The sequence below is a fragment of the Sturnira hondurensis genome, unplaced genomic scaffold (genome assembly GCF_014824575.4).
Source record: "Sturnira hondurensis isolate 20B ecotype Veracruz unplaced genomic scaffold, ASM1482457v3 Scaffold0006413, whole genome shotgun sequence".
NCBI classification, from domain to species: domain Eukaryota; kingdom Metazoa; phylum Chordata; class Mammalia; order Chiroptera; family Phyllostomidae; genus Sturnira; species Sturnira hondurensis.
The window spans coordinates 43,064,842-43,077,143 of record NW_028079044.1 but is presented as its reverse complement, the minus strand read 5'-3'; the positions used below and the strand labels follow the sequence as shown (position 1 = coordinate 43,077,143).

The following is a 12,302-nucleotide window of genomic DNA, read 5'->3' as shown; positions in this document are numbered from 1 at the left end:
ACATTTCAGTCCCTGACAATCAGTAACTTCCAACAATCTCCATTCTTTTTGCTTGTTTTTTTTTTTTTCTCAGATTATATGAGGACGTTATTTGCCTGCTACCTTTCAGAGTAACCAGAACCAGAAAGAGGTGTCGGCTGTGAGGCCTGGCGGGTGGGTGGCCTGCCTTCCCAGCCTTTGCTGAGCGATAGCCTTGGTGCCACCCACACACATCCCGGGGAGTGGACGGAGATGCTCTAAGTCTTGGAACCAACGAGGCCAAACCCTCCAGCACGCGCCTCATCTTGGGACTTCTCCCGCTCTTTGCAGGATGGACGAGGAGTCTCCAGATGGGCTGCTCTTCAAAGACCACGACTTCTCCTCGGACTTGTTGAGGCAGCTCAACGGCTTAAGACAAAACAGAATCCTGACGGACGTGATCCTCTGTGTCGAGGCCTGGGAGGTCCCCTGCCACCGAAACGTGCTGGCCTCCAGCAGCCCTTATTTCAGGGCCATGTTCTGCAGCAACTTCCGGGAGAGCGGAGAGGCCAAAGTCCAGCTGAGGGGCATCGACGGCACGACGCTGGACCAGCTGATCCTGTATGTGTACACCGGGGAGGTGCGCATCTCCGCGGAGAACGTCCTGCCCCTGATGGAGGCTGTCTCCATGCTGCAGTACCCCAAGCTGTTCGAGGCCTGCTCCTCCTATCTGCAGAGCCAGCTGACCCCCAACAACTGCCTAGGCATGATCAGACTCTCAGACACCTTAAGTTGTGAGACCCTCAGGAAAACAGCCAGGGAGGTGGCCCTGAAGTGTTTTCCACAGGTGGCCACATCAGCTGACCTGAAGGAGCTGTGTGCCTTGGAATTGAGAGACTACCTGGGAGACGACGGGCTCTGTGGGGAGGAGGAGAAGGTGTTTGAGGCCCTCATGGTTTGGGTCAAGCATGACCTCCAGGCCCGGAGGCGGTATGTACAGGAACTGTTCAAGCTGGTCAGGCTCCCATACATCCACCCGGCCTTCTTCCACCACTTCATCGCCAACGACGCCCTCCTTCAGTCCTCGCCCTCGTGCCAGACCATCTTGGAGACAGCCAAGAGGCACCTGTTTTCTCTGTATGGTGCCCCCAGTGTCCCAGACCTCCAACCTCCGTGGCATGTCCCCCCAAGAAACTCTTACCAAGATTTCCTCATCCTCTTGGGTGGGCGGAAGGACAACCAGCAGACCACCAGGGACGTTCTGCTCTACCACAGACAGACTGGCCAATGGCAGAGCCTCGCCAAGCTCCCCACTCGGCTCTACAAGGCCTCGGCCGTCGCCTTGCACCGCAGCGTCTACGTGCTGGGAGGCATGGCGGTCGGCGCAGAGACCAGTGTCCCCAGTCCCCACGTCTACGTCTTCTCCCTGAAACTCAACCAGTGGAGGCTGGGACAGCCCATGCTGGCGGCCCGTTACTCCCACAGGAGCACCGCCCATAAGAACTTCATCTTCTCCATCGGGGGGATTGGAGCAGGGCAGGAGGTCATGGGCTCCATGGAGAGGTACGACAGCATCTGCAACGTCTGGGAGGGTATGGCCAGCATGCCAGTGGGGGTTCTGCACCCTGCAGTGGCCGTGAAAGACCAAAGACTCTACCTCTTCGGGGGAGAGGACACCATGCAGAACCCTGTGCGCCTTATCCAGGTAAAAGGCTGGTCCTTCTCATCATGTAAGTGCAGGAGTGCCCACCCACACACATGCACACAAACACACACAACACATGCCCGTGGACACACACATGTACACGTGTTCACACATGTACACATCCACACACATTAAACACACGTGTGCGTGTGTGCTCGTATAGGCACATGTACATTTAATGTATACATGCACACTTGTCATCTGCAGAGGAAAAAGAAAAAAGGCAAAGAGGAAGGAAGGGAGGGAGGAAGTTTAATTTCGACAAGATTTTATCCATTTATGAATTCTTTTGTGTAAGATTAATATATATGAAGGTATATCAGATACAATCCCTGTCCACAAAGAGTTTATCTTTATTTGAGAAAAAAATAGTGTATCTGAAAGTTCAAGCTAGAACACATTGAATGTCAGACAGTAAAGTCCTACAGGAATCTGGTGGGTGGTTTTAACCCAAATTGGTAAGGCCTTAAAGAAGATTCCCGAGCATTGGTCCATAGTCTCTTACCAAATCTCCTGGAACACGGCCTCAGATCTGCTGGATCGAAATCTCTTTGTGTGGGATCCTGACATTTATAAAAGTCTCCAGGCGATTCTAAGGTGTGGCCATGTTAGGGAACCCTGCATTAAGTCATAAGTAAAAGCTAGCTTCACTCACAAGCTCTCTGAGAAGTGTAATTAAAAAGACCGAAATTTCAGAATATTAAAGGTTTCCCAACATTATGCAAGTTCTAGCAATGTCTGCACTTCACCTAACGATAGGCTAAACTTCAACAATGAGCCGACCTTAAAAGACAATCAAGGAGGCCCCAGTGCTTTGCTTGTTCACTTAGGAGCGTGGCCTTGAGGCCCCCCACAGTGAAGGCCTGAGGACACAGGCGTGGGCAGTAGACTGCACTTACCCTCCTGGAGCTCTGAGATTTTTGCAACTCAGATGCCGACTAGAGGGATGCTTTAGGAGCACAGGATCAGGGGACTTTGGGGGGAACTCCCTCTGTGAGGTTGGTTTAAGCTGACTTAAGCAGAGCAGCAGGAGAAGAGAGCAGGGAGGGGAGGGTGATGAGTCAGAGGATGCAGGGCATGGCATGGGCAGGGATGAGCGGGAAGCTGCTCTGAGCAGAGGAATCTACCCTCTGCAGCAGGAGACAGAAGTCTCCTGAGAGCAGGTGGTGTTCCTGGGTAAGGCAGCAGCTGGCACAAAGGCCCTGAAGCAGAAAGGGGGCACAGCCCATCGCCTGGAGGAACTTGAAGCATGACCATGTCACCACCACACAGACCGAGAGGAGAAAGGAAGTATGCACCATGGAGCCGAGTTGGGGTTAGTCCCCACATAACCACCAAGAGCCCCCTCCCTAAGTCACCTCCTCTTCTCAGACCACTGCCTCTGAGCCCCTCCTACAGAAGTTCTGGAACATTCTTGGGCGATGGGTGTTTGTGGAGATAATGCTAGTCTGGTAGGGCTTTCTAAGCCTTGTCAAGGAACTGGGGTTTTAGCCTGAGGGTAGCAGAGTGGATGAAGTCATCAAATTTGCATTTTCAGAAGTTCCCTCTGGGTGCCTCGGGGAGAAGCGATTGGAGAGGGCCTGAGTGCACAAAGGGAACAGAGTTGGGGACTCTTCCCCAGGCGAGGGATGATGGTGGCCTGAGCTAAGTGGATGCCAGTGGAGACAGAGAAAAGTAACAGACTTCAACTGAATTCTCTTTTGGTTTCTTTTCTTGCCTTCACTCTCCAGCCCACATCCTTGGCTCCTCCCTGACTATCTAGACAGATTCTGAGTCTCTTCCAGACCCCACTCACTTACTTGAGCCAAGAGAGACACGGTCAGCTCCTCTCCAAGCTCAGCCACACAACACAGACATCATGACATGCTCCTATGTCCAGCTACAGCCCCTCCTCTTTTTAAAAACTATTTGTTTCAAAATGAAGTCAATACATATGCTGATGATTTCACATTGCAAAATTATTGACTTCCTCAGAATAAACACAAAGTTCAAAGGGGCTTTTAAGTTGGCATTTCAAGAAATGCAGAGTATAATCAAATAAGACCCTTGCAAAACCACTGGCATGTGGGTGATCCTTTTTCACAGCATTGGTGAGAAGGAGAAAGGGGTAAATCTGGAAGCTTTTCTTATGTATTTAGCATTAGTTTTGAAATGGAAATTTTACTGATTTAGATGGAGTTTTAGAGGAATTCTTGGGGATTCTTGGTGGAGATGGAGCAGGCCGGATTTTCATGCACAGTTCCAGAGGTTTCTTCCTAGGCTGGCTCACCGGCAAGCATTCCTTTAAGACAACACTGCAGTGGGTTCCGGGCAAATTGTGCGACTTTGGCCTTTCTACTGGGCCTTCTTTCTACCTCTCTTGCTGGATGGCATTCAGGGAATCCTTTACCATAACAAAGTATCATTTCCTCCCCTGGTCCAGAACATTCCTCTGATGTCCTTGCCCTGGCCTCTTTGAGGTATTATGAAGATTGTGAGCAAATGTTTCATCTATTTTTGGAAACAGACACAAGTCAGATAGAGACTAGAAGACCAGGAGGTAATTATTCAAGTAAAACGCAACCCATGTTTGCTTTTGCTCCAAGGATCCCACTTTCTGCAGTGTCACCTATTTTCAGATAAAACCATGAGGCATGACAGCCACTGTGACCGTCCCTGTCTCTAGCACCTGACCTGCGGCATGCCTCACTGGCTTAACTGTAATGATGGAGCTCTCCAGTCTCACAGTCTCCAGCAAGGAAGGCCACACCAGGAGCATTTGAGACCTTGCTTCCCAGCAGTGGTCATGAGTTTTGGCTAAAAAAGAAAAAAAAAGGAAAAAGAAAGGCCACCCCTCCATGGCCTTGGCAGGGCCCTGACGTGGAAGTTAGGAGCGTGGACACCGGGTGGGCCAGACCAGCTGGTCCACTCGCTCCAGCTGGGTGACTCTGGGGCATGCCACTGAACCTCCCTCAACGTCTCATCTGAAAAATGGGGGTGAGGACCGGTGCCTGCCTCACTGGACGGGTGTGAAGACCCCACTGGTAAAAAGTAATTCTAAAAACAGGCCCTTAGTATGACGGCAACTGTATCCTATGACAGAAAGAATGTCCAGTGAAGAATACGGTGCCATTTTCCTCAGTAAATGAATGTTTTGTTCCTTCTTTCCTTATATGAAGTCCATCCTATATCTCTTGTGCTAATTTTTTCCAATAATGAACTAACTGACCATTGATAGCTAAACTTTCAAAGGTGGGGATGAACTGGAGAACAGGTTCTGGGAATCGTGGTTTTCGGCTCAGCTTCGGTGTGGCAACGAGCCCCGCCCCACCCCTCTGGTCCCTGGTCCTTTTCTCATGCTTCTTTTTTTTTCCCTGTGGTTCTAATGACTTTCAGGCATGAGCTGTTCAAGCGCCTTCCTCACTTAGCCCCAAATTTATTCTTGGCTCTAAGAGCTCTCAGATATACTTGGAACATTTAGAAGTTTAAACAGGAGCCAAAAATAAAAATAATTGAAAAATCATTGTTTTTCACAAATATCCAAGTTACTCCACTTCTCATTAAAAGAAAAAGTTGTTCCAAGCAACGTGGGCAAACACATGGTACAATGAGTAACTCTGGGTCCATCCTATAGAAACACAGCCACCGACCTCGTGGGGTCCCATGAATACCAATTTCTTATCATAGTCTTCTTTCCATTTATTTGAATCTATTTGTTTACTGATAGTAATATACCTACATTCTAAATATTGGGGGGAAAGGGGGAAAAGAAAAAAATCACTCCTATTTTACCTCCTTAATTACTACTTTTACCTTTTAAAATAGAGATCCCTTTAAAATATGGGGCCATGGTTCTATTCCTCTCTCAGGTTTATCACATTGCCAGAAACACATGGTTCAAAATGGAGACGAGAATGATCAAGAACGTGTGTGCCCCTGCGGTGGTGCTTGGGGAGCGGATTGTCATCGTGGGAGGTGAGTCTGCACCGGGGGTCGCCCGGCTGGGCACAAACCTGGCGTCTCCCCGGGAAAAGGGGCCATTAATAGACAGGCGTTGTCGGATGAGCGTCTACGTAAAACCACCTCCCTCTGGCTACAGGGAGTGTGGACAACTTGACAAAGCTCTTTTCTCATTCAGAAGTTTCTCCCTGCCTTTTCCTGCAAACAGGAATGAAATACTACGTATTTCACAGAGTTGTTGTGGTAATAAAACATGCTCGTGTATTGCAAGCATTTAGCACGATCCCAGACACACGGCAAATTCTCAAAAAAAAAAAAACCCAAAACATTTGCTCTTGTTAACATTAGCTACTAATGGATGGCTCTCCGTCATCGCAGTATAACGTCATAGTTGGGAGGACGGGTTTGGGGGTCAGATAGGTCCGGGTTCACACCTTGACCCTGCCACTCGCTGGCTGTAAACTCTTTGGCAAGTTTTTACTCCAGCTGTGCCCCAGTTTGCTCGTCTCTAAAAGGAGGCTCCTCAGAGGCCCCACCTGACAGGGCTGTTGAGGGGACCCACTCCTGAGTTTCCCGAAGGTTCCTTCTTTCCATCCTTGTAGCTCTTGGAGGGGCACGCGGGAGAGAGAGAGGAGGCTGTGAGGCCGAGAAAGCGCTGGATCGGGGGGCCGGTCCCAATCCAAAGCTGACTTACGTGCCGTCTTAGCGTGGGGTTAAGCACGCAGGGGCCGAACCCCAGCTCTGCCACACACTAGCCCTCGGGCAGGTGCCAACACATGCCACGCTTTTGTCCAGATTCCAGCCTCCGTGCTAGGGGATGGCAGAAATCAGGCACATCCCCAGACTGCCGACTGCTCCTCCCAGTGAGCACAGCTGACCGTGCCGATTCGCCGCTTGGCTTTCAGGTTACACAAGGAGGATTCTAGCTTATGACCCTCAGTCCAACAAATTCGCCAAGTGGGCCGACATGAAAGACCGCAGGATGCACCACGGGGCCGCAGTGATGGGGGAGAAGCTCTACGTGACGGGCGGGCGGCGGCTGACCACGGACTGCAGCATCGAGGACTCGGCCTCCTTTGACTGCTACGACCCTGAGACAGACACCTGGACATCCCAGGGACAACTGCCTCACAAGCTCTTCGACCACGCCTGCCTCGCTCTCCAGTGCATCCCCTACACTTCCACCTTACGGTGAGGCCGACGAGAAACCCAGACATCATCTGTCTTAGCTGAGATGCTCTTGTTACAAGAGAGAGACCAACACCAAAAAGCTTAACCCTAAAAGGGCGCAGGGAGAGCTCACAGGACTGAAAGTTCCAGAGTCTGGGGGCCTGGAACCAGGCATATTGTTGGCAAAACTCACACACTTTGTCTGTCCGTCTGTCTGTCTGTCTACATGTCTCTCTCCCTCTGGCTTTATTCTACAAACAAGCATCTTTATCCACACAGTGTCCCTGAGGACAATGACAACTGATAAATCCAGACTCATATTTTCTAGCTTTGCATCTTCAGGCGAAGCTTTTTCATTACCACATAATAACCCTAAAAAAACTACCAGTGCTGATTGGCCCTTTCTGAACCCATGTCTTGAGCTGATCACTGTTTCCGGGGATCAGGCTATGATCACTGGCTTGTCCTGGATGGAGGCCCTGCAAGCAGTGGTGGGGTTAATGATTCTCGTTGACACCCTCCCTGAAGTGCACAGCGGTGGCTCCTCAAAGGAAGCCACGCTGGCCTGACCATAGCCACAGCTGCCCAGAACACCCCGGAAACCGGGAACCAGAAGGCTGAGAGACCCAGGAGTCTGGGAGCACCTGGTCCAGGCGGCAGCGTGAGCAGCTGGCCATGGCTGTGTTTCCCTGATCCCAGGGATGCAGCGCATTGGAATTCCATAAAGTACGAGCAACTCACGATCTAGTGTTTGCAGCTTTGTCTGTGCTGCCAGAATAAAGTTCACTTCTGTTGCCAAGTGATGTTTTTTCCCTCCAGCCTCTGGGGAGCTATAAACCTGCAGAATTAATCAGGATTTTCATTTTGGTAAATGTTATGAGAATTGCTCTTCTAAGGAAAGCCAACAAATTCCTTCACAGATTACAGCAATTATTGCCCTCCCGGTGCTGGGGCTGGCTTTCCCTATGGCCCTCTTTATCTCAAAGTGCCTGCCACCCTGGCCCAGTCCCAAGCTCAGGAATAAGCTGAAGCTGGTGGTGCATCACAATCACAAGGGAAGATGTTTGAAAATGGGACCAGCCCCCATTGGAGGTGGACAGATGGGTATTCTCGCAGGCAGGGCCCAGGGCTCGGGGGTTTGGAAAAGCACCCTGGGTCACTGTAATGGGCAGTCAGGACCACAGCACTGCTCAACTGTGCGCACGGAAAGCCTTCAGGGGCTGGTCCCACTCCCAACCTGACACGGCCAGCCCCGTCCCAGCCAGCGGTGCAGGCCAAGTCCTCTCCCCTCCAATGGAAGCATCTGGAATGAGTCTTGCTGCCCTGAGTCTGGCACCAGAGTGCCCCCAAGCTGAACTCTTCCTCCCTGTCCAGCTCACAGGCCCATGTTCTGGACTTTTCCTTTCCTCCTAGTGTGTATTTTTGCACTCGAGCTTCTCCTGCTGGAGTCTGAAGGTCTGTTCTGGTCCTCACGCCACGTGGCCGTGGTACAGACACACTGCTCAGATCATCGGCCCCTCCTCCTCAGCCTGGACGCTGTCCCCTTAGCTGTCTGCTGACCCCCCACTCCCACCTGTTCTCTTTGAACCTCTCTCCTCAGGGGCTTAGTCCCACCCGTCTGAGAGTGTCCTTGTAAAGGTAACCAGTGCCCCCTACAGGGACTAAACCCGCAGTCCAGTTTCATTTCTCATTGAAACAAGCAGTCAGCAGCATATGGCCCAGCTGACCTCTCCATCCTAAAATACCTTCCTCACTCCGCCTCCAGGACACCACTCACCCTTCTCCGACTCCCTGCAGTTCACTCCCAGGCCCCCACTTCCCTGACTGGCAAGGGGTGCTGCTCCCCAGCCTTCTTTCAGTCTGCTCTCACTCCGAGGTGCATGAGCTTGGCCAGGCCACACTTCAAACACCACCCGAACACTGCTGACTTCAATCTTCTCTCCTGCCAGCCACCACTGCTTACTCTCCACCTCCACCTCCACTTGGATGTTAACTAGAAATCACAAACTAATTATGGTCACAATCACTCCGGATTCTCCAAACCAGACCCTTCTATAGGCTTCCCCTTCCTGGAACGGCACAACCCCTTTCTCCCGCTCTCCCAGGCTCGGAGCCCTGGATACTTCTCTTGACGCTTCTCTCTCACACTCCACTCCATCTGCTCTGAGTGTATCCAGAGCCCAGCTGCGTCTCACCACCCGCAGCTCTCAGTGAAGTCTGAGCTGCCATTTATTCTCACCTGAGCTACTGCAATCGTTTCGTTACTTTGCTTCCATCTTTGCCCCCTGAATCTCCTCTCAACCCAGCGGCCCATGTGATCGTCTATAAACATCAAAGTAAGTAAGAATAGGTCATTGCCCTGTTTAAAATCTTCTAAAGTCATCCCAGGTTTCTCGGGTGACCTTCAGGGACCTGCAATATTGTTCCCCAGCCCAGCCCAGCCACCTCTCCGCAGCATCTCCTGGCCTCATGTCCCAGGACATCACTGCCCCCACCACCGCCCAGTGTCAGCCACTCTGGCCGCCAGGCTTACACACGGCGTGCAGCTCCCCACTCCCTGTCTCACTCCTGCTCTGCCGTCCAACTGAAAACGCTTTCCCCAGACGTCGTCCCCATGCAGTTCACCCCCTCGCCTCCCTCAGGCCTCTGCTTAGCGCTGCCTTTCCTGGGGGCCTTTATCGGATCCATCAACAGGTCCCATTCCACGTGTCTTCTCCTCCCTTTACTGCTCACTGTTACAGGAGTGGCTGTAGCTCATCACCCCTCGTGTCCTGAAGTAGTCCGCAAACACCTCCAGTCCCTCCACCGCTGCTGCCCCTCTGTCCGAGTGCAGGCCTCCCACCCGCCGACCAGCCTCCTCACGGGTCACCTGCTGAAAATGACTCTGTGGCTTCCTGGGCACCTTTGCATAAAGCCCCCCATCCTTGATTTGCCTCCCCCAGGACCTTCTAAGGTCCTTCATCATTCTCTCTCACCTGCCTCTCTGTGGCCTCGTCTTTTGCCATTCCTCCCCACCCCCAACACCCACACAGTTGTCTCTGCTCCCCCAGCCCTTCAGCGTTTCTCCCTCCTCTCCCTGCCTCAGGGCCTCAGCACCTGTAATTGCCTCTGCCTAGGACACGCCTCTGTCACCTCTCTGTACCGTGTGACTGCAAGCCACGCCTTACACACCAGATTAAAAGTCACTGCATCAAGGAGGCCTTCCACGCACACCCCCACCTCAGCCTGGGTCAGCTCTCCCATTAAACGTCCCCATTTGCCCCCTGTATTTTAGTGTGTTTTTTTCCCCTTTGAGACCCTTATCCGATTCCTAACTACTGACTCCCTGCTAGACCCATATACCTGCCCTGTCCTCTGCACTCCCAGGGCTAGACTCAGTGTCAGTCATATAAATATATTTTTTTCAGTAAATACATGAAGAATGGATTAAAGAATTAGTCGATGAATAGAGAGGCTGGGCCTACATGTTTTCTGGGGTCTCCACTCAAATGAAGGGGGTCGTGAGTGCAGGTACCAGCTGAAGCAGCCCGGACCCTCTGCTGAAGGACGACTCTGTCCTTTTCTTTTCGCCCCCCTTTCCCACCCTGAACTGGACGGTGAGTCTGGCTGGGGCAAGAAGAGGCGTGGCCTGCCGGGGTCAAGCATGGAGGGTGAGGGGTTTTGTCTAAAGGACCCCGTCTGCCAGGCATTAAAGGTCTTGCTGTCATCAGACTCCTTGCGGGGCCTGCAACAGTCCTTGCGTCAGAGACTCGCTAAGGCCCTGATTTTCTTCTCCCTCTGTCTCAGTCCAGCAGTTAGTAAGCGGCTATCTGGAGCTCATCCAAGTCTCCCTGGGGCACAGGACAACTACGTAAACTGCCCGCTGGGTTTTATACAGAAAGATGGCATCAGGGCCAAACACGTTCAGACACGCACGGCTGGCCAGCTTCGGGAACCAGATAAGACGCCACCGTGGCAGGTCCATTCTCACACCTGGGCATCCCACTGGCCAAACCCATATCTGAACTGGTTGCAAAACAAGCCTCAGGTCACAAGCCACCCCCTCTAATCTTCTGAGGAGGACTCAGGCCAAAAAGAAAAAGAGAGGGCTTTGGCGCCGGGCGTCCTTGGTCTCACTGGCTGAGTGGAGTCACAGTACAGAGCTGAGGTCAAAATATATTTAGCTCACAGCAGTTAAACTGAAACATTTTAGGCTAAAAAATGTCAACTCGCCTGACTGATCAATTCAACAGGCAAAAAGGGAACGGGAAAAAGACAAAAGTGGAGCAAGGAAACACTAGTGGAAATATCCAACGCGCTGTCCCGGCATAAACCGGGGAGCAGGACAAGAGCCCGGGCAGAGAATTCAGTGACAGATGGAAGAAGCTGCAGCAGGGAGAGCCATAAGCGAGGCCCCGGAAACCTCCCCCACCCCAGACCTGACTCCCGGCGGGGGTCGGTGCGGTGGAGGAAGTCCCACCAGCAGGCCATTCCACGACCACAGGGGGCGCGGACATCCTCTGGCAGCGCAGCGCAGCCCCGGTAGGACAGAGCTGCTGGCGTCCTGGCCCCACCTGGGTCAGACCCTTCCCACTTCTCCTCATGATTGGGGGTGGCTCCGAAGGGGAGACCCCTGACCTGGAGCCTCCAGTCTCCCCTCCAGGCGGTCATTTTCTTGTGACCCTGCCTCAGCCTCTTCTGCACCCACGCTCTGGTGAACAACAGAGAGCCCCCAGGACCCACGTCTGACAACGGGTGGCAGTGGGCCCGGCGAAGTGCCTTCTCCTCCTCCCTGCCTTTATCGCCGGACACTCTGCACATCCCCAGTGGACAACTTCTCCAAATCTCCATGTTTACCAGGGGAAAGCAATCGGCCTGGACTGCCCGGAACAGCCATCCACTTTGGCCGCCACGGCTTTCCACATGGGAAGGCTGCTTTTCCTTTGGCTTGCTAACTGGTCCACCTCGGATCACACGGCTCTTTTCTCATTCATTCATTCACCCATGCACTGTTCTGTGTGCCTTCAACAAGTACAGACCAGAAATCCCCACAGGCCAGGCACAGAGGTGAGTGTGGGGGCCATGGAGTGAACAAGGAGGTACCTAGCGCTCCTGCCGTCGCCGGCCTCACAGACTGATCGAATGTTCCCACCTGGGAGCACGGTGTGGTTCACACAGCGGAAGGGGTTGGGAAAGCAAACAGCAAGACTGGCTGCTGTCCCTCGGGACTCAGCTCAGATACGGAGACACTGCGTTGGCCACCAAGGCGGCCACAGCAAACTCTCCACACACGGGTGGCTTCCAACCAGCAGGGTGCTCTCTCCCAGTCCTGGAGGCTGGAAGTCCAGCATCGAGGCATCAGTGGGGCCTGCTCCCTCTGGGAGTTCTAAGGGAGGGTCCCTCCCCGTCTCTTCCAGCTCCTGGCAGCTTCTGGAACACACTGCCGTCCTTGGTTTATCACTGCACCACTCCGATCTCTGCCTCCATCATCACACGGCCTTCTTCTCTGTGTGCACTTTGCTATCTGTGATCAGGCTCAGGGCTGGTCCTG

The 12,302-nt window shown here is 52.7% G+C and overlaps 1 protein-coding gene across 1 annotated transcript; it reads left to right on the top strand.

The window, feature by feature from the left end:
* Positions 1 to 234: 234 nt before the first annotated feature.
* On the top strand, positions 235 to 7,142 carry KLHL38 (kelch like family member 38). Its single transcript, XM_037048483.1, has 3 exons — positions 235 to 1,663; positions 5,512 to 5,617; positions 6,508 to 7,142. The coding sequence occupies exons 1-3, from the start codon at positions 311 to 313 to the stop codon at positions 6,795 to 6,797; spliced, it is 1,749 nt and encodes a 582-aa protein (XP_036904378.1). The 5' UTR covers positions 235 to 310; the 3' UTR covers positions 6,798 to 7,142.
* Positions 7,143 to 12,302: the final 5,160 nt, after the last annotated feature.